Genomic DNA, 27,073 nt, shown 5'->3' with positions numbered 1-27,073 from the left:
CCCAAGCATGTTCTTGATGCTTTAAATAAGGGACCTAAGAATGCGGTGCTACCAAAGGTAGACGCTGCTGATATTTTGAGCATGGTTCACAAGGTGGTCTCAAATGTCTACGAAGAGGATAGGGAAGCTTGTCTGTACCAAGGTGTGGAGGCTGCTTCTGCTTTCTTAAAAGGTCAAGGTTCTAAAAGTGCACAGCCCAGTCCACAAGCTATGGATTGGTTGAAGAGTATTGATCTGCGACTGATTCTCACTGATAAGACGGGAGAGTTTGCGGTCATGCACAAAGATGATTACCAGGCCAAGGCGAAGGAAGCACTCTTAAAAAACTTTGAGTCAAAGAGATCTCTAGGAGACAGCTTTGTTTTGCCCGTAAGCAAGCGGCTGATATTTTCCAAGAGGTGGGCAAGGAAGCATTAACCAAGAAGATTAAAGGATGCAACAAGCTGACCCTGACACCATTCTTTCCTGTCAAGACACACAAGGAGGGAAACCCTTTCTGAGTCATCATGGAGGACCGTTCCACATGGCAGCACTGCACAGCTTCATTTCTCCAGAAATATATGAATTGCCTCCCAGTAGAAGACCCCTTGTTGGTGAGATATTCAGATGAGCTGATTGGATTTCTTCAACAGGCCGAGCCTATCAAGTGTTTCGTTGTTGACGCAAAAGATCTGTATTACAGCATTCCAGAGCATTTGGCCATCCTCGCTGTCGAAGGAGCAATAGATGTCTATGGTGCAGTGAAATTTCAGAATGAAAGTGGGATGAGCACTGACCGGTTTTTAGGTCTGGTGAAGCTCTACCTCTGATCCTTGTATATTGAGTTTCAGGGAAGTGTTTTGGAGCAAAAAGATGGAATTTGCATAGGATCTTCAATTGCTCCTATATTGAGTGACCTATTCTAAGGGTGGTGTCCTAAGGCATTTCGATGTGTCGATTTTTTGGTTTGCCTGCTGTATGAAGATTACACAGAGAGCAAGGCTGAGAGCATTGTGGCACTATTTCCTAAAGCACATCTGGGGCTGGGCACACATAAAATGCACAGATCCAGTACCTGGATATCATTGTGCTTCATGAAGACCACACATGTTGGTTTTATAGGACAGGAGGGGCAAAAGGCCTTCCACACGACTTCGGTCATACTAAGTTGATTAAGCAGGGGCTGGCTGTCTCGTGTTTACTGCAGGTGCTGATCAAATCCTGCCCGCACTTGATGGGCGACAGTGTCAACATACAGATTGAGAGGTTTCAATGAAGCGGATATCCGAGGAGCATGCTGATATCTGTGGCTGAAAGCTGTTTGAAGAATATGCCACCCCGAACAAGAGAACGTAAAGAGAGTGAAAGGAGAAGACAGGTGGTTGTCCTGCCCCATGTACATGGCATATCACACAGTCTTAAGAAGATAGCCAGCCGATTCAAAATTAGGGTTGTGCTGTCCGCACCGAACAAGTTAAAAAGTATGTGCAGGAAGGTGAATGAAACGAGAGAGACTAAGGAAGAATGCGGAGTACTGCACAGGGAACACATTGTCAAATGCCGCACGGGTGTCGTGTACAAGATCCCCCTGACATGTGGTAACGCTTATGTGGGGCAAACAGGCCGATGCATCAATGAAAGGCTAAGGGAACACAGAAATTCGTGTGCCGCATTGTCTGCTCCAGGAAATCTGGCGACCCATTGCTCTCGTAAAACAGATGACGATCAATAGGACTTGGGCACCCATTGCGTACCAAGGTTCACCGAAACCAAGGTGCTGGCAGGCGCAAAAGACAGTTTTAAAAGAGAGATTATTGAAGCATTGAAAATGATTTCGGGGGAAGAAGGGGAATGCGTGAGTGTTCCGTCGGTGGCGCTCAACATCAAGGAGGTGATACTTCTCCGTTTGGACAATGTGACAAGTTATACCTAATTTGTCATTATTTCCGTTTTATTTTCATATTTTCATTTGATTTTTTCATTCTGCATTTCTTCGCATTTTTTCTGAATCTTTTGTTTACTTCGTCATATTGTATATCTCTACGTTTTTTGTGATGCATTCTTCTTCATACCACAAAAACAGGCAGTTGGTAGCGAGCGCATCATCTGTGTTAACGTCTTGGTTTAGTGTGTGTATTGTGTTTGTGTATAACCATGCAGTGCCGGAGGTTGTTGGAGACTTTTGCTGATGTACTTACTGCATGTCATAAACTCACTGAAATTGGTGTGCCAGACTTACTGAATAGCATAAAAAGCTTCCTGATGAATAATTTGACAATCTACCAGCTCCAAGATGCTCTGGAGCTGGTAGATACGACCACCCTGTACAGGATTTCTGGCTCAAACAGGCTTCAGCTGCACACTAAGTTGCTACATGATGATCTTAAAAATCTTAATGGCCCTATAAGGACGCGAGTCGGTTCGCCACACGGGACGGGATTGTTGCGATATGTGCCACATGAAGGGGGAAAGCGCACGTTCATGTCTTGACGACATTGACTTTAGCATTGAGCGTGAGGTTGAAACGCACTGGGTCATAATGGGCGTGTGTTGCTCGTGAGAGAACTATGTCCCAGATGCGTGGAGAACATCTAAAAACGGTCATTGGGCATTACCATATCCCTCCTCTTCCTCAAGCATTGCATTCAGTAATTTTTCCAGCTCGCTGCGCAGTCAAGAAAACCTATCAGTGGACACTCTCATAACCGTCTTTGCTTCACTCTATAACTTGTGAATGACATCATTTGCCTTATCATACAAATGCCACAGTTCAAAATTGAGCTCCTGCTCTACATACATTTTAATTTTTACAAAGCGAACACCCTGGCCTGGGGGGACATTTATATTCCCACCCGGATGTCCGATGTGCAAGAACGAAAATGTTGAAGCCGACATTCACCATTTGCTGTGGGACTGCCCAGCACTGAAACAGGCACGAATCTGGCACTTGATGTTAGCTAGCCTATCAGCAAGCAATTTCGTATATCACCTGGAATCATCATTGCTCACTCCTGGACTTCATAGAATCACCCAACCTTTTTCCATTCATTTAATCATTTCTTCGATCTTCACCTTGTACCCTACTCCCTTAGGCAATAAAGCACGGCACAAGTAGGCAAGTTCTAACCAAAAAACATCCAAAAACTCCGGTTTTTGGTATGCGGGTTCAATTCTTGACGAAAAACTTCCCTCTTGTCCCTTCAGAGTAGGGAAACGAGCACAAATATTTTAACCATGGCTCCACTTGTTTACGTCATTGCAAAATCTGGACACAGCGATGTGTATGAAAAGTCTTTCTGTGGCGTGACATATCAACGTTGGGGGAAAAAATAACCACTGTTGACATGTTGAGTACTACTACGTGCATGCCTCTTCTCTCCCAGGAAGGGCTGTAAATATAAACAAAAGAACCTGGGAGACTGGCACAGCTCTGACCCTGAGACCCAGCTGGCTAGATCAACTTGGCCGAAGAACAACACATCCTGGCCAGCATCCAAGGTGAAGCGCCACTCTAAACGTCTTTCTAGATGTGGATGGAGGAGATACGTAAAATTTATTCCTCCCCCTTGATAAACATGCATGCATACCGCCACCGCGAAATAACAGTGCTATCTGGCTCAATGCAGGGCGCAATCTGCAGAAAATGCAATCATAGTCTGCATACTTACGGCTGGACTTGATAACTTGTGTGTGCGACGGACAGCTTGGATGAAGTTGCTCGTAGTTTTTTATCCTCTCAGGACAGGCAAGTTGTTACCCAGTTGCCCTTCTGTGAAGGGCCACTGAACTTTGGCCAGGTTTTTGAGTTGCATTTGACGATTGGGTCGGGCCCCTGTATTACATTAACATACTCTACAGCAAAGTCGGAACAGTGGGAACTTGTACAAACAAACAAAGAACATGATGTCACATGTCACCACAAAATTTTTATCAATTGACTGGCCAATGAAAGACATATAAAAACAATTAAAGAAAGCATTGTTGTCAGGCAAAAACATTCATTGGAGGAAGATTCTAAATATGAAAGACCAGTCAATTGATAAAAAAAATAATGAAAGCTCACTCAATTGATGAAAAAAAAATGAAAGCATCGTTGTCAGGCAAAAAAAGCATTCATTGGAGGAAGAAGATTATAAATGTAAAAATTGCAGCCAAAAAGGCATGCTAGATCATATTATTAATATGGAAATGCGCTGACTCCCCAGGCGCCGGCATTAACATTGTCAGTAGAGAAAACTGGGAGGTTTCGCTGCGGAGTGGAGATCCCACCGTTTGCGACACGCGATCCGCCTGGCGGCTGAGGCTGTGAAGAGTGCTTGTAACCTCACCTGACCACAGCCAGCGGGACTTTCCTGATCTGCTCCCCAGCCTGCGTGCCGGGGGTGGGAAATGAAGGGCTTTTTGGTGAAATAGTTTTCATTCATTCACTCCTAACTCTTTCAATCGCACAGGTGCGGCACCCTCCACATAGGAGGGAGTGTTTCTTTTTTTTAGTAGTAGCTGACGCCTTATAGCTTCTAGCCCTTGTTATTTTGTTTCAACGTTTTCCCTGGTTTATTGTTTTCCTTCACTCATAGCATCGTTTTAACATGTATACAAGCATCACCTCCGAGATATAGTCCACTGTTACAGGATGTGGGGGAAACCATTATAACTTTTGTGATAATATAAGCGGGTGCAGATTACCTCATGAAAAGGGCCTCCGAGAATTGTGGAGAATTCCTGTTTTTGCAGCTCAACAAGGTCACCCCAGTTGCTAAACAAATAAGTCTGATTAGTCAGTAGCCCCTGTCCATTCTCTTCACACCTGTTGCTCATAAGTTACATTATTTGCAATTCCATATATGAAGCAGGTTATAATAAATTGGCCCCCTCCTCCTACCTTCGGAGATTAGACCCCGGGCCGCAGCTTCCTTAGCCCACATCTGAATCCAGCGCTGTTTGGGCACCAACTCATTAGTGGCCAAATATTCAGACCCGCAGTAGCAAGGAATTTAAGCGTCTACTCTAATCTGCGCTATTAAAAATAATCTTTTCTTAACTCGCTGCAATTTCTCATCTTTCTCATTTGTCTTTTGTACAAACTTATAAATAATGATACATCTATTAAGCTTTGATTTATTTTTTTATCGCAAGCCTATCATCCATATGAGCGAGTTGGCGGGCTAGTTGGTTTTGCAAGGTGAAGGAACAGTGCAAGGAACGGGACACGCCTTTCGGTTTGTGCTTCCTCGTTTCTCTTGCATTCTCGTTTCTTGCGATGTTCCTCACAAAATGAAATTGAAATAGATATAAATGAAATGGCGACTCGCGCTGCCAGGCAGGAAATTTTACGGCCAACACTGTGCTTGATGATGCACTCGTGCAGGGTTTTTTGAGCAGACGACAGCGACAATGCGCAGGGCAGGACGACGGCAGCACTCGGACGGATCTTGGGGCTCGTTCTGGTCAGTTATGTGCAAAGCAGACCTGTTCTTAAAAAATCTGTTCACAGGCATCGAGTCTGCAATTACAGGCATGCGAGTGCCAGTGCTCCAGTTATTGCTCCAACTTTATTTAGCACTCCCATGTAGGCTAGCATTCCAAAAAAGTCTTGATTTCTTCTAGAGTGCAAGAAAGTTCGGTACCCGTCTTTTGCAGGTAATAGACATTTGTGTACTTCGTTAATTCTTTAAAAACAGAGTTCGTAAAATAGCTTTCGAAGTACATGAGTGGGTCCATAGGAGTGAAACCACCTTGTGGCTGGTAGACGCAGTTGATGTCTGGCTCGAATTTTTTTCGGCACCACTTGACCATTCTGCTTTTCTTTGACAATGGCTGGTGTTCATCATCGCTGGTTCCCTCCATTTCAGCTTCATCGCTAGGAGCCGCCGGGACCTCCTCATTCATCATCGTTCACCTGAAAAATTATTTAAAGAACATTACAACACAAAAATCGTTAAAGCGAATTTTCTACTCACCACTGTTGATTGCTCAATTTCATTCTCTTCATCTCCATTCAGTATTGACGTAAACAACCGGTCAGCAACGGAATTTGGGGTCTTGCGTCAAGTCCTGCCATGGTTCTGGATATCTACAAAAACAAATGTACGCTTACATATCAAAAAGACTAGCTTAGGATACTCCGGAATCAATTTCGCAATTGGGTCTAGTTGAAGCACAACGTGCACAAATGTACACGCACGTGAGCACGGAACCTCTTTTACCAATAAGAATATACTTCTGCACAAATTTTTGATATCCTAGTGATCTACATGTCTTTCTCTACACAGTCATATCAAGAATTATTATTCCCGAATGCACTGCACTGCGTAAGACAATGAAAACGGGACAGCACTCACTTGGCGCACTATAGAACGTAGCGGCGTCCATTTTCTTCTCTTGTTTGGGCGAACAATTCCCGCTTTGAACAAGAGATGGCGTTAGCTGCATTTTAAGCAGGAATTTGAAATATGGTGTATCAGTTCCGAGGACGAAACTGCGCTAGACGCAGCGCTAAAAATCGCGAAAAGTCGCGTGCACAATCGTAGACGCAAAGTGGATGAGTGGGGTGAGCAGTGTGCATCCATTGCTTCCTCATGGTTGCTCACGGACTGCTGCACGTCAGTAGCAGGAACAGCGGAGCAGGCCGGCGACAAGACACAGAGCCAGTTTCCTGGGACAATTGTTTTCAACGAGCAGGAACATGCCTGACGACCCAGGCAGCTCCTCGCTCACTAGCAGTGTGAATGCTCATGCTCTTCCACACAGATTCCTTCTCCACTCCCCTTTCCCCATTCCCCTCATAGACATAATCGCGTCGCACAAGCCGTGGCAGAGTTTATCGCCGCAGTCGCGCCATGTTTTATCCACATCGTGATGCATTTCCCCGCTTCTACAACCTAGAATAATTGTGATGTACTGAAGAGAGAGAGAGAAGAAACCTTTATTTAGCTGGATAGTTATGTAGGGCTGAGTTGCATTGCCCTACTGAAAACGCTTGCAAGGTGCTTTCTCTTGCAATGTATTTTTAATCTATTGGGTCTTCATGTGAAAACTCCAACAAAAACTTGTATGCAATGAAAAAGACATTTTAAATTTCGTTATGACCAGTTTTAACTGCAACTACCAGTGGCAAATCTAATTTTCTTTTATGGTTTATATAGATTTTAGAAGCATGTGCATTGGAGACAAAATATATACCCATAGAATAACACTAAAAAATCTTACTACATGGAGCTGCAGGTGCGTTAGTCCAATTCTGATTAGCCTTCGGTACACACATTCTGCAAAACATACACTTAGTTTTCCATGCCACTGTCTGAATTCAGCTAGCTATGTCACAAACACAAGACAAATAAGAATCACATAGCCTAACATGCAAGAAAAACAGCCTCAGACATGAGCCTCAAGTCTAAGAAACACAAAATGAAAGCAAGCTGTTCAATAGCAAAGCACACAGTCCCAACACGCTGACAGAAAATTCACAAAAACACACAAGTACAAGCAAAACAAAACATTACCAGTATATGATTCAACACTCTCAATTCGTCAAAATATTTTTGTCAGAGTTTGCATCTGCTCAGCAACGCACTTTTTTTATACTGAAAGACTGCCTGTTTCTGTAAATATTATGGTTTATTGCTTAGCATCTAAAAATACATGTGAGTATAAAATTAAACACGTTCTGCGTATGCATTTTTTATGAAACATCAAACAACCCTGTGTGTATCTCACCAAATTCACACGCTGGTTCGGTGCATGTGAAAGTACTGTGTGAAAATCACACTTTGACGTCGCTGACTGCACCGAAAATTTTCTCTGCGGTCGCAGCATGTGAAACGGGCCTGACAACGCAAGGGGTGGCAGATGAAAATGGGGTCACCATGACTTAATTAGATTAAACATCATGTCATGAAAGTCAGTCGACATCATTGGCTGAAGGGCGTTTTTTGAGAGGGATGCGTCATTTTTCTCGAGTTGTATCTGCATTTACCTGCACAAGAAACAGTAATCTGATGTGAGATGCTTTCCAAACTCTTGAAGAGAGCACTCTTCTGCACTATGACCCTATTCAACTGCAGAAGAGGAGCTGTAAGTCACATTAAGACCACTGAACTAATAAGGTCAAATAACAAGTGAGCGTTTTTGTATACAAAATAACTTGGTTTTTTATATTCCATCATAGGAAAGAATAATAAATATTAACTGCTCCACTTGTAACATGCGACTTATACAGCATGAACGCTTGAACTGTAATGTGGGTAGTTTCACTATTTTCAACCTTGAATATAGAAATTCAGTCTCAAGTTCCAACAGATCAAGTTTTCGCTTTCTTTCAAATTCTTTTCTGCTCCTGATGAGCTTGTCGCTTCGGCAGCCAACTTATGGGTGCTTTGTCTTCTGCTCTACATGCCATAATGATGCATCACAGATTAAAAGCTTGCCCCATGCACGGATTGAGTGCAGTTGGGACTGCCAGAATTGTTGACATCTAATTAAACTATCCGCACAAATAGCATACCATCAACTCGCATATGCGCATTAACAGCAAAGGTGATGAGAAGACAACTTTGCTGACATGCATGCATAAAGCAATGAGACAAATTCTAAATCCATATCTATTTTTGACACCAATGAGTAGCTTCTAACACTTTACCTAACTATGCATCATCATAAGCCAGTCAAAAAGCAAAGGTGTGTTGTTTTGTAAACTTGCCATCTCTTTCAACTGAAATGCATATTTGCTGAAAAATATGCGTCATTTGTAGCAGGAAAAGAAACATACTTGCAAGTGCTCTCAAATGCTCAGCAGGCTCTTTTAGCAGGTGCCTGCTTTGAAAAATTCTTCTTTTTCATGTCTCTGAACAGGCAGGCATTTTGATGGAATAGCAGTCCTCTTCAGGTACCTCCGAGGTGACGTCCAAATTGCGATCGATAGCACCACTGCAGTAAGCTGTCCACATACGCGTTTAGTGTCGGATAGCTTACCTGTAGTGCTCCAGAAGAAACCCCTGGCATGAAATGCTCGCTCCAAAACTTCATCAGTTTCGTGACCGGCTTGCCGATCCTGTTTTACGATCCATTCTTTCCTCGGGCGCTGGTCCAGGGGGAACGTTCCTATGTAGGCTTACTTCACCTTTAACAGTACGATTGGAGCACTGCCGATTATTCTTGTATCTCCGGCTCATTACGAGGCGTCGACAAACCACGGAAATGTTGCAGCATAGAAATAGACGAAGCAAATGTGCTCCGAAGCAAAATGAGCAAAACGGCGGAACGCTACCACTTGCGTGCATGCATCAGTCGTCTAGGCCGATAGCTTCGATCATCTAATTAAGGGTATTGGCAACTGCCACGTGGTGGCACCCACATCTGTGAAAGTTACGAATACTGTTATTTCCTTGAAATGCCATTAAGAAAAAATTCTGAATTGGTTATTCATTCACTGCTTACTTTTATTTCCTTGAAATGTCATTAAGAAAAAATCCTGCATTACGGAACTTTGTACTGAATCCGATTTGCACTCCAGTTTGCATCAAAAATTACTGACCAACCTTTTCTTTAAGTTAAAAAATATAATGTAATCTGATGCAAAAGGCCCCTGACATACAGACAAATGTCTAAATAACAGAATTCTACTTGCAGAGACATATTCCGTTAAATAGCTAATTTCGTTACGTCCAGGTTCCCATGTTTTTAGCTGTCCAAATGAAGAGTAACAGGTTCGTGGAACACTACTAATCAATGGGAACATTTAAATTACAAATTCGGGAAATAAGCAAGAAACTCGAGCAATAATAATGCTAACAAGGCCACCGGATGGTCTTTTTGTATATCAGGAGGATAATGGGTTATAGTAAACGGACGCGAACGCATCATTTTTCTTCTTATGAGCAAAGAGCGAACGCATCGCCCACGCTGGCGCGGCTACCTGCGCAGCAATCAGGTCTGACGTGTACGTGTACCATATTTACATGCTTAATGCTCGCACTTTTGCTGCCAACTTAATACGCTAGCCGTTAGCGCATCTGTCCATTGCACGTCGCAGTCCAGTGTATTTCTTGGCAGGGTGCCGAGATTACGCGAGTGAGAACTCCACAGTGTGTTCAATTCGAGGGAAGTAGACTTTTTTTACGACAGTCTTCTATCCATGAGTTGTCAAAGGAGCATGCAATCAGCTGCGATCATGATGCAGGCTTTCGGCTTTGTTCACTTCAAAAAGTGTTTGCTAGTGCCATATTGGCTTGCACGGCACTCGTGATTTGGCAAACTCGAGCCAACAAAGGAGTGAGTAAAACCTCTGCAACGGCATTAAGCATAGCAAGGTGCATGTGACTGCATCGAATACCAGAATCACCGCACCGTTCTTGGCCGCGCTATTTTTCATGGGGATGACTCTCGAGATGAGCTCCGGAAAGCAGCAACTGGGACCAGTTCGTTCCATTTTACCAACTGCGACCAACAGACTTCCCTGCTGGAAGCTAACTAATACCAGTTGCTTACCAGCTGGGACCATTTGAAACCAGCTGAAATCAACTAAAACTATCTGGTTTTTTTCCATCTGGGAGTGCACTTCTGCCTAACAAATGCTGTCTTGAGATTGCTGCACCTAGCTAAATGGCAGCTCCTATGTTGCTAGATACTGCTGTCAGCTGAAACATGTTCAAGTCAGACAAGTCTGGAAATCGAAATGATTGCAAGCAGATACCTATGAATGTTGAAATCAGTAAAATGTCTATGACCAGCATGAATAAAACATTCCAATTCAATTTTATTGCAAGGTGTTGCCAGTGGCAGTGATTAGGTTTCATAGCACATTCTTGCACCGTTTGCTGTGCTTTGCTCAGTCACTGCGCTTCCTCGTTTTCTACATCGAAACCTGGAACTGGTGATCACTCAGAGGCTGCCGTCTGCTCTAGTGACGGAGCAGAAGCATTTGAAAAGCACTCGATTGCCATAGTGACACAAAGAAAACTGCAGTTGACCCAGAATTAGCATTTTCAAAGTTGAAGCAATTTCAAGGAACAATAGACAGGAGTGCTAAGCCAAGCTAGAATTAGCCCCCCATGCATGTACAGACCCATGCTGGCACTCTGCTGTCCGCCTTCCTCACATGTGAGGGCAACATCATAGCGGGAATTTGAATACATTGCGTTCTTTTTTATTTTTTGTTAAATTTCACTCATTTCATAAACTAAACTGCTTAGTGCCAAGTGGCGCGACGCTCCAAGGCAAAGTGTCCGCATGTTCTGCGAAATTTCCAGTAACTAGGCATTTGCTGCTAGGCATTGCAGTAACTAGGCAGTGGTGCCTCGAGATAACTTTACTGTGCAAAATATATACGTGAGCAGGCTTTCCTAGCGCGCTTGACTTAGCAATGAAAAACGATGGGAAATTTTAAACCTAGCTGGCAGTGGTTTTCAAGCAGAATTCTTGTGGTCATCCCTGCTGCAGAATTGCGACACGGTAAAACCACACGCAGTAAATTGGCACAGCACTGCTGGCAAACCTGCAGCCACTCATTTTTGTAAGCAAAGTGTGGCAGTTCACATTGTTTCCTGGCCAATTTGGCATTTTTACTGCAAGTTGCTTAAGCAATTAATAACCTGTTAATAACCTGTTTTTAATAACCTCGAAAAAACCTGCATCCTAAGGCATTCTGTTACGAACCATTTTTTTGGATGGTTAGTCCTCATCACCATGTCTGTGCGGTGTCCTCGCTTTTCCTCGGCTGGCATACCATGCCAACATTTCCTCTCTAGTTTCTGCAATTTTTGCACTGAACAAAAAAATTGCGTGATGCTTTATCGATGCAACTAAATACAATGAAAAGTACAATGTGGTGCCTCCTCACTTGTCATGAGAATTCTGGCGACGTAGTGACAGCCAAGCGTTGTGTCATCGCCTTCCCAAAATGCCTCATACATTCGATTTTTGAGACATTCTTTGGGTGGCATCATGCTTCATGCCGCTCCGTTTTGTTTTTATTTGAATCAGCGAAAACATTTTGCAAATCCGCAACATGCCACCAGAACAAAGGGATCTCCCAAATGATGGCAGCATATTTTTCCGGGTCCTGGGCACACAATCAGTGCCACAAAAATGACTTAGCGTCTATGTCACTGTTGCGTGCCCTGTGGTTGTTTTATATATAAAATGTTTTTCAATTTACTGTAAGGAGTGTGAGGGCGGCTGCAGGCTTTCAAGTACAATGGGAGGAAAGGATGCTGGCAGTTGGAGCGCGCACACGCTTTGAGGCACCCTAGGAGTGCGGTTTCGAGCTAGAGGAGGGAAAGCGTCTTGCCGTCCTGCGAGCAAAGCACACAGCAGCATGCTAGAAGTGGGAAAGGATAAAAGAAGTGGGCAAGCTAGCTAACGCAGACACAGAGCCGTGTGCATGCTTGCTTCTTTTTGTTTACTTTTTTTTCTAGCAGTCGGTTGGCGCGAGCGGCAGCTTAGGTAGAGCTAAAGTTTTAACTGCTTACCGTATTTACTCGAATCTAACGCACCCTCGATTGTAACGCGCACCCGTTTTTCGTGACCCCCACCCCCGACAAAAAAAAGCTCCGATTGTAACGCACACCCGTTCTCCGCGAAAAAAGTACCGCTCACCTCACGCTTTCATACAGCAATATAACTTTGTCTCGTTTGGAAAAGCAAAGATTTAATCTCGGTGCACTAAAAAACACACAAAAGGAAACGGCTTATCTTGCCAAGATTGTCACTATGCCGGCACAAGGTTCACTCGTCGTTGCTGTCAGACAACTTGTCATTGTTGACGGACCAAAGCATCTCATCCTCGGTGCCGTCCATGGCATTCGATATACCATATTTTTTAAAGGCCTTGATGACCATGGCAGACGGTATCATGCACCACGCATCTTTCGCCCATTCAGTGAACTCTTGCAGCGAGGCACGCTTCATTCTGTTGCTGGGAGTGAATTCATGGCAGCCACTCACAAGCCATTCGGTGTAGAGCGCCCGAATCCTATCTTTCACTGGCTTGTTCAAGCAAACATCGAGCGGCTGGAGCTGCGATGTCATGCCACCGGGTATCACGACAAGGTCGGTGTTGCACGCAGCGAGCTTGTCCTTGATGCGTTGGTCGAGATGGCACTTGAAAGCGTCGAACACAAGCATCGCACACAGGCCCAAACTGCCGCCGGGTCTCTTGCTCCAGACGTGATCGATCTAGTCGGCGACCAAGTCCCTTGTCATCCAACCTTTTTCATTGGCGCGCACAATCACGCCACTCGGAAACACGATTCCTTTCAGGAGCGTCTTGCGCCTGAATATGAGATACGGTGGCAGCTTGTGTCCATCCGTGGTGCAACAAAGCATTGCGGTGACGCGTGTTTTTTCGTGGCCGGAAGACAACACGCGCACTTGCTTCGCCCCCTTCTTTTCAACGGTCGTGGTGGCAGGCATGTCAAAGTAGAGTGATGTCTGATCGGCATTTCCAATCTGGCCGAGGTGGTAGCCGTACTTGCAGCGCAAACTCAGAACGAACCGCTGAAAACTGTGCAGCTTTTCTTCATACTCTTCAGGCAACTTCTGGCATATCCCTGTCCGCCTTCGAAGAGAAAAGCGTTTTCTCTTCATAAAATTTGACAGCCAGCACCTGCTCGCTTTAAAGTCGCTCCGCGTTAGCCCTGTTTGTAGGGCTAGCTGCATCGCCCGGACTTTGAGCAGGTCCGTCTTCACTGGCCGCTGCGCTGCTCGCTGCTCTAGAACATATTCTGCGAGCCGCTCTTCTATTTCGGCGAACCGGCCCTGCTTCGGTCCACTGAAACCTTTTCGTGTAGCCTTGCTGCCGAAAATCTTTTCCTTCTGCTTGCGCCAGTCCCGCACGCATGTTTCCGGAACTCCGAATGCGCGTGATGCGGCCCGATTTCCGTCCGTCCCTGCACACATGATGACTTTCCTTTTAAATGCGGCATCATGATGAACTCGACGAATCTTCGCTGTCGACACGTCCATACTGGTCGGTCAATCGCAGAAAACGGGTAGGCTAACCAAAGCACATGTACCAAAGCACACGAAGGACGCTACTGCAGCTAGGCATAGACAGCTAGACCAGCTAGTAGGCTCGAAGTGCGTACCAGGCGGCCATTTTGAAATGCCGATGGCGATATGATATCAGAGATTTAGGGTCTTACTCGATTCTAACGTGCACCCAATTTTTGGACACGATATATCGGAAAAAAGGTGCGCGTTAGATTCGAGTAAATACGGTATGTGCGCACATGGCTCAATGGGCTGCTTTTGTGTCTTACACTTCTTATGTGAAACTATAGAGACAAGATTATTGTCTGTCCGTAAGCTAAGCAACATCTTGTATCACCCTTGGAAGATGCTCTCAGTCTTTACAGTCATTTCTTTTCTGCCACTGCAAGCGTCAGTACTCTTCAAGTTTTCATTAATAAGTAGTCAGTGGTACCATATAATCATGGATTGACTCATAATTGGATGATGAAGATTGGACACAGACATGGCATCCGGATTGTTCCTACGGCACCAAACAGCAAAAGGCATGTGTGCGCAAGTGAATAACCAGGATTTTAAGTTTAGATGCCAAACTGCTCACCGGACAAGGTGGTCTGATTTGTATCAGATTCTTGAATTGTGGGAAGCAATACATTGGACAAACAGGAAGATGCATTAATGGCAGAATTAGCACGCTGCGGCAATATCAGAGAAGTCAGACACCAACCTCGCAGTGTGCAGCAAAGACTGCTTTATTTGCAAAGACCAAAAATGTCCAGCTGACCTTCACGATGGGAAGGTTTTGAGAGGGAATAAGGATAGGTTAGCAAGGGAAATTTTAGAAGCACGTGCAATCAGGAACTGTGGAGACCAATGTGTTAGCACGCCTTCAATGGTACTGTTGAAAAAGGAATTAGATTGTTCACGCTTACCGGTAGGACAGGAGATGTGCGGGTTCAGATCAGTATAGTTGTCAGTGCAGTCCTTGTCTCTGTGTGTGCATCTTCGGTTTTGTTCCCTGCTCTGCTGCCTTCCAAGATGTTACACTAACTAGCTCAATGTTCTACTCTATTGTTGTTCAACTGATTTTGTGTAAAAACCAAAGCCTTAAATGAACTCGGCATTGCGTTCCACTGTTTAGGATATTTAAGAGGCAATAGATGAGAAATGCACGCAACAGTCGAGCACAGCAAAACAACATGCCGCGCTTCCCTTTCTTGCTATCACTCCCTTGTGTTTCGCCCTGCAGAGTGCTGCGAATGCTTGGAAATTTCTTCCTTTCCTTACTTCTTGCTTATGCTTTTCTCTATTTTACTTCTGAATGAACTGCGCCGCCTTCCTTCCATATTCAAATCCATTAAAAAAGCAGTTTCATTTTTTTTTATAGTTGCTCTTCGATTCTAAGTAGTGCACATGCAGTAATGTAATTTCAAGGGAAGTACATCCCGTGGCCTGATGCACTTTACGACAACTGATCGTTACCAAAAATGTTTTTACTTTTTAGGCAAAAGATGTTGAGCTAAGACAGTGTTTGACAGACCCTCCAATGTTAGCCAGCTTCAAGACAAATTAATGAACCAGCTGTGCCTAAGTCAAGCCAGAGCTTTGTTGCAGGCAGTCACAAATTTGCAGTGATGACAGATAGTACTGGGACAGGCATTGAAAAACATTCCTCATCAGATGTTTAGTTCTGCACATGCACCATGCCAATTAACTTGCGAGTGCCATGTAATGATCATGGGAAGGCATTTACAGCGTGTCCCTAGCGAAAAAAACTCATACTTACGAGTTAAACATGGCACATATATATAAAGATCATTATGTCTCATATGTGGCATATGTGGCATATGAGGTATATATACGGGCATAAAGCAAACGTGGCATATGAGGAGAAGTGGCATACGAGCAAACCTGGCATATGCGGCATACTAAGGTGGCACACAAATATGTTACAAAACCTTTGCACGAGATGTCCAGTGTAGTTCATACATTTCAGGCGTGGAGACACGCCAAAAATGCAGGCTTTCCTAAAGATTGACACAGGCGAAAATGCCCCCTTCTTTTTTCAAGAACTATTTATTTGCAATGACGTGCATATGCTGCACAAAATGGATGGATAAAACTTTAACCCCTTAACCGTTTATTTATAGTAACAAATTTTTCACCACAACTGCTTATTTTTTATTGTTGAATTGAAAATATATTGTAATAAAAAGCATGTATTAAACATTTAAAAAATATTTGAGCTAGTTTCAAAGGCAAAATACCAGAATGAAGTTTATTGCTTGCTCCTAACAGAAACTCAGCTGCCTGCTAGTTACATCACACAGGAAGGTTTGGAACGGTGTGATAGATCTCAAAACATGGAATTACGCTCAGGGGCTTGTTACACTTGCACCAAAATTGTGTTTCCTTTCTTATCTTCTTGCCATTCTTGTCTCGCTTTTTGCAACAAATGAAGCACTTTCTTGTTGGCGTTGGTTTGTTTTCGGTTGGCGGAATGTAAGCTGGAAAGTACCGCTTCTTGTGGCGTACGGCTTCGAGCACATCAGATGGCCGTCCACGCTTTGCTTTCTTGGATGGGTCCAGGTACTTGCTCAGTATTGCGTCTATAACGGCGAGACGGTAGTCAAGGTGAGTCATCTTTCCTCCATCTTTTTTGTACAGTACAAAAGAGTTGAATGTAGCCTCATCTACCATGTGGCGAAAAATCTTCTTATAATATATTTTCTGCCTTTTCCTCGGGACAGGGTAGTTGGCCAGCATTTGGTCAGACTTATTCACACCTCCCATTGTGTGGTTGTAGTCTCGCACAATACTTGGCTTTGTGACGTTTCGTCCTTTTGAGTCGGTGAACGTTTCCATGCTTGCACTATGCACTTTGCTCAAGACTGTCACGACCTTCTTGTCGTGCCATTGGAGGGCGACACATTTACCCCTCTGGTAAGCCTGGACCTCTCCTTTCTTCAGCTTCATGGTTCGAAATTCGGGAGGCATGTCCTTTCTGTTTCCTCTGACGGTGCCGTATACGTCTGTGCGGTTCAGAAGGAGGAGATCCACGAGTTCTGGAGAAGTGTAAAAGTTGTCTAGGGTCACACAATACCCTTCAAGCAAGGGCTGCAGGAGCTTCATTACAACTTTGGTTCCCATTGGCGAGCTGGGTTCAGTGTTTGCTGGCGTACTGAGATTGGTTCCTCTTCCAGTGTAGATGATGACATCCCACACGTAACCTGACGATGCCTCGCAAAGCATAAAGAATTTCAAGCCAAATCTTGCTCTTTTCAACGGAATATACTGCACCCATCCCAGCCTGCCTTTGTAGATCATGAGGCTTTCGTCGATGGATCTGTCCCTCTCATTTATGTACATTGAGCGGTAGTTGTTCAACATCCGAACAATAAATGGCCATATCTTGTGCAGCTTCGGCTGTGGATGCCCACTGAGGTCGGTGACAGAGGCATTATCAACGAAGTGAAGCATCCGCATTAGCAGTTGGAACCGATTACCGCTCATTACTTCTCCGTAGATAGGTGTGAACAGGAGCTTGTTTTTCGACCAGTACATATCTTGTTGCGGCTTGTGAACAATTCCTTGCAAGAGCAGGAGAGCAAGAAACAACCACATCTCCTTTGTGACAGGCACCCATTTTTTGAGGCGGGAATGCTCAGTGGGGCGCAAGCTTTTGATCTTCTGTGCGGCGTCAATGTACATCTCTGTGTCAGTATCGTCTTCGCAAGAAGACGACGACGATGAAGAAAACGTTCTTTTCTGTACAGACAGACCAGCAACACGCGTGTCTCCGCCACCGGACGCCATTTTTAGAACAAAAGTTGCATCACAAAAACAGATTTGGAGCTGTAATAAAAAAGCAACTTAACAGATCAGTGGCGCCATCTGTCGAGCAGTGCACGATATGAGCCGCTAACGAGTGCTGCACATCCAAAACGGCAAAGGAAATAAATGCATCTACGAGGATGAGCTAGACTCGTCCGAAACGGTTTGGGGACAGCTCGGGAAGGACAGCCTGTGCTCATCTGAAACGGTTAAGGGGTTAAGCAAGGAGTTTGCGACTCACATATCCGTAGACCCCCACACAGCCCCACTGCAATCAAGAGTTGTAGCACATAGCAGGAGCCTATGAGCCTACTTTAAATCCCGCAGCATATCAGCAAGGTAGCGGTTAAGCTTTGCACGACGTGCTTCGTTGCTGATTTCTCGACTTGTTGCGGCGTGCTTGATGTATGCATCAAATGCATCTGAAAAAATTATAATAATACTTTGAATTTCAGTCATAGAATACATGTGTTTTGAATGTAAACCATAAATATGACATTCTTGTAAGGGCTGCACTTCACGTGGTTGCTACAGGGTGCCGGGCACTTATGTACGAGAGTGCCATTTCTGTTACAGACCACAGTGCAGCCCAGATTCTGTTCCCCGTTGGAATGCTCTTCTTATGTCGGTGCCACTTGCTCTGGATTTTATTTAGCATAATGTTTTAATGCAACAGCATTAAATCCCCATTCTCCAATAAATTAGCATCGGCAGAAGTGAGCTGGCAGCTGACATGCCATATTTTTCAGTAGGGGCTTTTCACAAATAGTTTGATAACGCTTTAACCTAGAAGTCATAATTTATGACAGAACAACTTTGGCTCACGTTTTGAAGTCATGAAGGTTATGGATGCTACCAACACCTGAGAGAGGCTCCTACTCTGCTTCTGGTGTAAGAGCCTTCCTCTTGTTACATTATCGAGCGACACTAGCACATACACTTTACTGGTCATTGGATTGTGTGGTGTCATGAGACCACATGGTTTGGCTGAATTGGCAGGCACTGCCAACTCGTGCTTGGATAATACATATATGCACAAAAGAAAAAAAAACTGGTTGAGTAGTGTATGCATGTGAATGAGGGGAGCCGGAAAAAGCGTGTCGTTGCTGTCGCACAATGCCCCCTTCAAGGCAAGGCTCAAGTTCCCATAAGTAAGTTTCTCTGCTGCACATAATAAATTGACAGAAGCGTCCTGGACTTGGAACTAACACAGTGCCATGATCAGCATTAGCTGCTAATTGCTCTTATCAGCCTTAGCTGCTAACTATTGCTCTTATGCCAATTTGGCATAAGAGCAATAGTTAGCAGCTAACGCTGATCAAATATTCTGAAGAGCAGAGGCACTTACACTGACAAGTTGCTGGGATGTCAGGCAACAGTTGATGCAACCCCCCTCCCTTACCAAGACCAATCCAAGACGGGCCGCGCTTTCTGGCTCTAGCCCTCACGTCCCCCACCAGCTGTTGGATGAGGTTGCGGCGGTACTGCAGGTGCCGCTATTCCTTCTCACCATCAATCTGCAGCTGTGTGCGCTTCAAAATAAGGCTATTGACGATGGAAACCTCTAAAAGCCAGAAAAAATTTCATTGTCTTTCTACAAAATGCGTAGCTCGCACAGTAATGGTCTGCACGGTCAACAGCCCCCATGTGCTCTGTGTAGTCACATATGACCACTGGTTTCTTCATCGTCACCTTCTTTCCTCCTGCTTGCTTCCTTGTCACTTCTTTCAGAGATATATTGTGGGCAGAGCTCAGCATTGTGACTTGACGCTTGTCTTGCCAAGCAAGCACCATGTAGGAGTCTCCTTTTCTGTACGCTGCCACTTTGCCCTTCTTCAGCTTTTTCTTTACCTGCTGTGGCATTTGCTTGCGACTTGGCATCACGGTACCAGTCAGTTGCACTCTATGTAGAAGTAATTCCTCGGCAAGCATCGGCGAAGTATCTATCTGTGTAGAGGTGGTATCCACTTCCCGGTGTAGCTTGCTGCACTTTCTGGAGAAGGTGGAAAACAATCCGGCAGGTGAAGGAGAGCTTGGGGCGAATGAGGCTGTCAGTTGTTGTGCTGGCGTAGTAGGGCTCAATTGTCGTAATATATCCCGTTTGACAATCGGCAAGTGCATAGACACGCATGCCCCATTTGGTAGGCTTTTGCAGATTGTAGCATTTGAATGAGACACGGCCCTTGAAACCAACGGTGCTCTCATCGATGCAAATTTTGGGGCCGGCTCTGAAATGCTCTCTGCATTTCGTGTCGATGTAGTTGACAACATCCCTGATTTTGCTTTCACGGGTTGCCGGCCGACCTGAAGAGGCATCATGGCACGGGGCAACGTGTAACATCCAAAAGATTTGCAAAAATTTTTTGCGGCAGAAAACATGCGGGAAAAAAGACATGTTATTTACAATTTCTTGACTAAAATATTCTTTTAGTTCTGGTTTTGGATTCAAGGCCATGTTTACAATTACGCCGAGGAAGGCTTTGAATTCTGTCAAATTCACGTCTTGCCAGTCCTTCCAGATTGAGTCCTTTGGCAGCTCACCGGCACTGAACAGCTGAAAATAATCCAGCTCACAGTTCAGATTCTGAGCGCTTTGTTATCCTGCGTTTGTGACAGTGAAGGGAAACTTGGAGAAATCAGGCACGTTATCCGCATACTCCTTCCAGCCCGCAGCACGTGGTCGCGCACTGTTCCCTCGTGTGTCAACAGACGGGGACTGTCTCCACTGCCGCCGTCGTCTTCATCACTCTCTTTTGTCGAATTGCTGTCATCGCTATCTGATGGAGGCACGTAGTTCTCTTCTTCGCTGAAATCATCGTCACTGTCACTAAATTCACCACCGTAAAACGCACGCAGTGAAAACGTGGCCATGCTTCTCAGCGAACCGACCGAACATGCGGTGTCGCGCGGAGGAAAGCTCTGGTATCCAGGAGCAGTGCTGAACATTGTGCTGCACCCTGGTGCAAAAAAAGTAAACTTCAAAAAACATAGTTTTATTGACACTCAAGGGATGGCGCATCATGTAGAAAAAATTCGGATGGATCGCAGTAAGAAAACCCGCGAAATTTAAACCACGAACACCCTTGTCGGGCGGTGCCCGACAGCGGACTGCTACGGCCGTATTCCGATGTCGGGCCCTGCCCGACGACGGACTGCAAAGGGTTAAAACAAAAATAAATGTGATGAGCACGCAGTCACCACACCTGCATAAAATCCTTCCACGGCTGGTGGCGCTATCTGTAGACATAAATATTGTAATCAAGCTGCCTGTGTGTGCATGGATTAACTCCACATAAAAAAGCTGAAATGTTTTCGAGCAAAGAAAAAGGCAGAAAACACAAATTATTTGCACCACTCCAAGCTCACAATTTTAATGAGCAGTGGCCCTTTCATTAAAGCTAAAGATGAGGTGCAAGAAAGTCCTGAGCCAAAAAAATTTCACAGGAGTCACGATTTCTGTGCCACTCGCTAATGCCTTTTCAGAGAAATCTGTCTTTGGTTTGAAAGAAAAATAAAGAGCGCATTGTAGCTATAAATACATACACTCAAACCATCTCTTAAATGAAGTACACTGAACCCCAGGAAAGGGACGACAATCAGAAATATAATTAATTTGCCCAAATCTTCTGATGTAACACTTAGGCCCAAATCATACTTCAGAAGATTTGGGCAAATGAAAATATTACTTGTGATACAGACACCATGCTTTCTTATGAAAATAAAAACTGCACTTGCATGCAACTCAAGAGTACAGCGGCCAATTCCCTCACAAGTTACCTTCCAACAAATGACATCAGCCTATTGTCATGACTGCTATTAACCACAAGGTGTTTGGCTGGCAGGTGCAAAGCACATGACCATGGTGTTATCAGCTCCGTTCGTGAATGGCTTCCTTTTAGAGGATTTGCCGTTGTGTTCTTGAGTTATAACTGAAAAGAAACAGCAGTGCATTTGAACTATGCATAGGCATGCGCAGGGTTCTCTATTAGGGGTAGCCAAGTTTCACTGCAGTGCCCCCTTCCCTCCTGTAGAAAATTGACAATATGAATGCCAATGGTATGCCGCCAGTGCCCTTTGCATTACCTACTAGGTGGCGCCAGCTGTGCGTCTAAAAAAAAAAAAAAAAGCTTCGCCATGGATGCAAAAACGAAACACGCTTCCCACGCTGGCCTGCCTTCAGTCACTGGCTCTCCGTGGGTAAAGGTGGCAAGCAAACAGTCCTTTGAACCAACATCACGGGTCCTCTGCCGCCAGAGTAAAAAAACCTGCATGGTCATAACCCTACATTTTAAACAAAGACAGCATTAAAGGTATAAGGCAGACTTGGTGCCCACCTTAGATGATTAGTGCCCCTTCCTTCCCCTCTATGCACAAGCCTATGCCACTGTGAACACATGCATTAAAAATGCCATAGTAAGCACATGCAATAACTTGTTAACATGCTTTTTAGCGATCATCTAGTGACAAAGAAAGTTAGTGCATGCAAAATATTTTTGACGCTGAAAAGCGCAGGTCCAATGTAGAAGGAAGCGATGAGTAGGCTTCATATGATGCAGGGAAGGATGATCAGCCTGTGGAAATAAAACAGCAGTATCAGTGGCAGTTACCTTCAAGACACTGCCTTTTGAAATCTAAGGGATATAAAGATAATTCGATATATTGACTTAAGACACCACTTGCGACCGGGAAAAATGATACCGTATTTGTCGCGTAATCAGTCCACTTGCATAACGAACCCGCCCTCTACTTTTGCCCCCGAGAATTCGATATATCGAACGACCGGTGAATTTGGAGTTCAATATAAGACGCAGCTTTCCTAAACTTTTACATGGGATATTCAAGGGGATATTCCGCGAGTTTGATATAACCAAAATTCGAATTATCCGGATTCAACTGTTTTAGGAATGCTTGAAACAGGCTTTAATGAGAGTACTAATTTATTCTGCAAAATAACAATTTGCATTAAAAATATCTGGTAGGCCAGAAAGCAAAGTGTCAGTTAAGAGATGGTTTCATTTGCTTAGTAATCTCACAGATGTCTTTCTAGAAAAAGTGAGAGATTATATACTCTGAGCAGTGGTGTTGTCAATGACAATGAATTAATGATACTAGAAAATGCTAAGTACACCAGGTATTCTATCTGAAAAGGGGTTTTATGGCTCATTTATGTTTTTCCGTATGTCTAATGAATATTGAGACTGGCTAGAAAACTCACACTCACTTTCGGAGTGTTCCACTACATGTTTCTTTTTGGAAGCGAGGCCAATATTTTTTCGCCATTGTTTTCAACAGCTTAAGCTATTTTCTCCTTGGCATTCAGTCCGGTCAATCGCTGGAACTCATTGTGCAGCTGAAAAAAGCAATCAAAACAGAGGCCAAAGTTCAGCCATTCCTTGCAATAATGTAGTTTTTAAAACAGCACTGAATGTCTCCTTGAATTTTATGGGACTTTCTCTGGTCACTGAGCTCAGCTCTACCATTCAAGGTTGAAAAAAATAATGCACTCATAACGAAAATGACCAGAGCATACGAAGTTGGGTGCCAATACTCGTATCTTAATCATGAATCAGTTCTACCTACTAAACAACATTCTACCAATATAGCCATTCAGAAACAGCTGGCGCTTTTTATTACTTGAGTTTAATAAGAACACTGAAAGGTATGAGAAAGTTTCAAACACCGTAAGAACAGGTTATGTGAGCACTTCTCAATCTGGTACGTTGGTGGTACTGGCTTTTAATGTTCCAAAGTGACCCAGACTATGAGAGCACAATGCACTCAAAGAAATTTTTGATTCAACCTTTATCCGCAGTGCAACACAGTTTGCCCGGCCGAAAGGTAAAAGGCAAGAGTTCAATGAACAATTATCAGGTAAACACCCACATTTGAGGTACCACAGCACATTATTTCAAACAGCACACGGTCATGAACATTTGTATTGTGCCATAGTGCAGGGCTCAAGAAATATCGAACACCTGGGGTTCTTGAGTGTGCACTGACATTGCATGTGTGCTCTGTACTGAGTGATTAAGGATACAAAAACTTCCGCTTTCCCCATTATTGCAGCTAATGCACTAGAAGTTAAATGAAGCCCTGCAATAAATAATAAAGACCATTTTACAGCAACAGAGCAATCAGATGAAAACCGAAACCAAAAATGATAGCAGATGCTAAAGACAAATCAATAAAAACAACCACAAATGTAAATAAAACAATGAATTAAAAATGATTGAACAGACAGACATTTGTCATGCTTATTTCCCTTTCATGACTTATAGCTCAGCATGCAAGTGCGGCCTTTGTCATTGTAGGCTGCATCTATTATCTTCGTTCACTCCTTGCATATCACCTCTGACAATGTAAAACATTACTGTTTAGGTATTCTAATCTAAGCAGCTTCTTTTATTTTGCAAGCTTGCCGCAAGGCATACCATATGAAATCACGTAAATTATATTCTCGCAGGGACCGGAGAAGTTTTCCTATTTTGTCAGTTACCCTAAGCATCTACACTTTATATACTTTCTCAATCATTCCGAAAACAATTGCCTGCATAGTAACAGCACAGCACAGAAACGAATTAATAGTAAGATGTAAGTGACATTGGCAGCAGCTTCTCCATTCAATACAAACATGTTTTGCCCACCTCGCTCAGTACATAAAGCTGGGTATACATAAAAAATTTCCAGGTCTGGATGCTGCCTGATGTATTCTCTCCGCATCTGAAAAGTTTTGTCCATTGATCGCTTGATCTTATCGGCATTTCCACCTGCCATGCAGACTTCTTTCTTCATAAGGTCAATGTGACCAGCAAGGCTCCTTTCATCCTCAGCATTGAGAAATGGGGCATTCCGAAATGCTCTCTGTAAAATCAAAAATATATGCTACACATGTGTACATACAAGAGCTATTGCAAGAGAAGTAAAAGGGCCACTGAAAGGGTAAGGGTTACACCAAAGGTAATAAAAGCTGACAATACTGACAGGTATTGAATAGGATATCATTACCCGCAGAAAAAGTTTTAAATCTATGTAGTACCGGAGATAGTGGCCAAAAGGAATATGTTTGTTTTTCCTCTCAGCCCATATTCGCGACAAGATCGACCTAGAGGTGGCACTAAGGTGAGCACAGGCTCGCAAAACCCAGTACCCGGCCCGCGGGCTGGGCCCGGCCGGACACACCAATCCCAAGTACCGCAACTTTTGCAAAAGCGCAAATATTGTCCTGGGGCTCTAGGAGTCTACAAAATTTAGGACTATCAGTGAGACTATCAGAGATTAACCATGGGGCTGTTTAATGTGCAGTCAAATCCCACAACAAAGGAGTCCCTTAAAAAACAGCCATGACTGAACCCCCCCCCCCCCCCCCCCCCCCCCCCCCCCCCCGTTCTCGAACTCAACAGTCGAGCAGCCTACCCCTGAAACACTGCGACAAACATTTAAGAAAAAAAAAAAAGGTACACAAACAACTTGATCGTACATACAAGACACAGGGTGGCCTGTTCAAACTGCATTCTGCTATTCTGTGGTCACATACTTTAGTAGCTGTGGTATTCCGAACAGAAATGGGAATGCCCATTTTCTGAGCTTTTTCATTAAGCTGTATTGACAGCAGTGACCTGTTTGCTTTGACACTGTGCTCAAAAACAGCATCGCTTCGTTTGAGACGCCGCACGTCAATGAATCTCAAGCGCCGAAGACAGACTCATGATGTCCTTGTCCAGCATGACATATTTGATATAGACAAGTATTTTTTTTAGCATGGGATGATAGCCTGTTCACATTTCTATTGCCAGGCGTAGATCGATAAGTAAAAGTGCATTGCTAACATGCATCTACACTGAGTAGGGTTTCCCATTGTGCCACAAGGTGATGACTCTGCTCAATCTCGAAACCAATATAGAGTGGGTCAGTGAGAAAAATAAGTATACCGACTGGTACCACACTTCTTCCACGAAAATGTAACTAAACCAATCCAACTCAGTTTATTTTTTGTCTCGTTCCCCTCATGGCTAAAATATAGTCGCTACACAGTCTCTTGCCCAGCACACACCCCATGTTTTTGCTGCATGAGCCATAGCACAAACTTATTTTCCAATTTTACTAAAACTGGACAGTGATATTTGAATTTAAAAAATATTTTAGAGGATGTGTTCGCCTTTCTTTCAAGGAATTTTGGTCCCTCAGTACTGGTTGCATCCTCTGTACTGGCGGCATCCTCTGCACTGGTATCAGTGCGCTTTTTGCTTTGGATCTCCTCGCGTCCACTTCAACAATGCCTGCTCGCAGCTTCTTTCTTGAATTTTTTTCTTTGAACTTTAAGGCAGTCTGCCACGAGAACTGCAAAGCTTTTTACAGTGTGAAAGATCAGCAAAAGACTTTTTCAAGGCAAGAGGGAGTGTACACAGCAAAATTTTATATTCAAGAAACGAAGCAAACTGCACAGTGAAACATTGTACGTCCAGGTAGAACGAAAGGAAGAAGATGGTTTGCATGGTATGAAGAACTGAACAAGGGTAAATGGGGTACGCCTCAGTTCGCAGATGAGCCAACGTTTCGACAAGTAATACCCTGTCAAGCGTGCAAAACGAAGTGCACTTACGGCGAGTGTCACTTACAAAAAGTGCACTCTACCGATGTTAAACGGCGTAACAGGAGTGCACTTGCCAAAGTGCGCACTTAGGTCTGACCGAGAGGGCCGAGCTGGGCCAAGTGCGTAGCCTCGCCGGCAGCAATTTCTTCGTCACAAAAATGTATCATGTAATAAGATACGCATAAAAGCTGATATTACGTGTTATATATACATTCTTATTTGAGTAATTGTTTTATAACAGCGACGGGCAAAATATCACATAACGAAAACACGATATAATCGCGTACGCAACTTTCACATTAAGCGCCGTGCGCCACTGCGGTGACGCCATTTTCAGCTAGACAGCGGTGGTGGTCATAGAGTTTCTTGTGGTGGTAGTGTTCTACCTGTGTTTGCTGTATAGTGCGAAGTGCGAGATCCTCCTGCGCCCTGTTCCCTTCGTTCACCGTGGGATCGTTACAGTATAGTTCGCATCGTGCGAAGTGCGCAGAGCGTTGCGATCCTCCTGCTGTGCTCTGTTCCCTTCTTCGTTCACCGTGGGATCGTTGCCGTCATCGTGTTTCATCGCCGGTATGTGTTTTTCCACATGTACTCTTTGCATTATTGCTCGCAGAAAGCTTTCCGGGAGGTCTTTTATGCCGTGAGTTGCCGTGCAGTCTCTTCAGTGTGCAGTGAAAATCTTTGCAGTGAACGCGCCGGGAA

General features: G+C 44.2%; 1 protein-coding gene across 3 annotated transcripts in view; it reads left to right on the top strand.

Moving 5' to 3' along the window:
* LOC146177999 (uncharacterized) overlaps positions 1–27,073 on the top strand; it is a 99,221-nt gene that overhangs the window by 63,732 nt on the left and 8,416 nt on the right. The window contains exons 3-4 of one of the 3 annotated variants that reach the window (XM_084580697.1): positions 3,363–3,477; positions 5,832–25,075. In XM_084580697.1, coding sequence (XP_084436823.1) covers positions 3,363–3,477; positions 5,832–5,843 — 127 coding nt within the window. In that variant the 3' untranslated portion in view covers positions 5,844–25,075. Of the gene's footprint in view, positions 1–3,362; positions 25,076–27,073 lie in introns of those variants that run through there. The other 2 variants (XM_084580696.1, XM_084580695.1) reach the window with 2 other exon arrangements.

The sequence above is a fragment of the Amblyomma maculatum genome, chromosome 10 (genome assembly GCF_055883805.1).
Source record: "Amblyomma maculatum isolate TAMU_Amacu chromosome 10, ASM5588380v1, whole genome shotgun sequence".
Taxonomy (NCBI): Eukaryota; Metazoa; Arthropoda; class Arachnida; order Ixodida; family Ixodidae; genus Amblyomma; species Amblyomma maculatum.
Note: the sequence above shows the minus strand (reverse complement) of the source record. Positions and strands in the feature narration are given on the sequence as shown.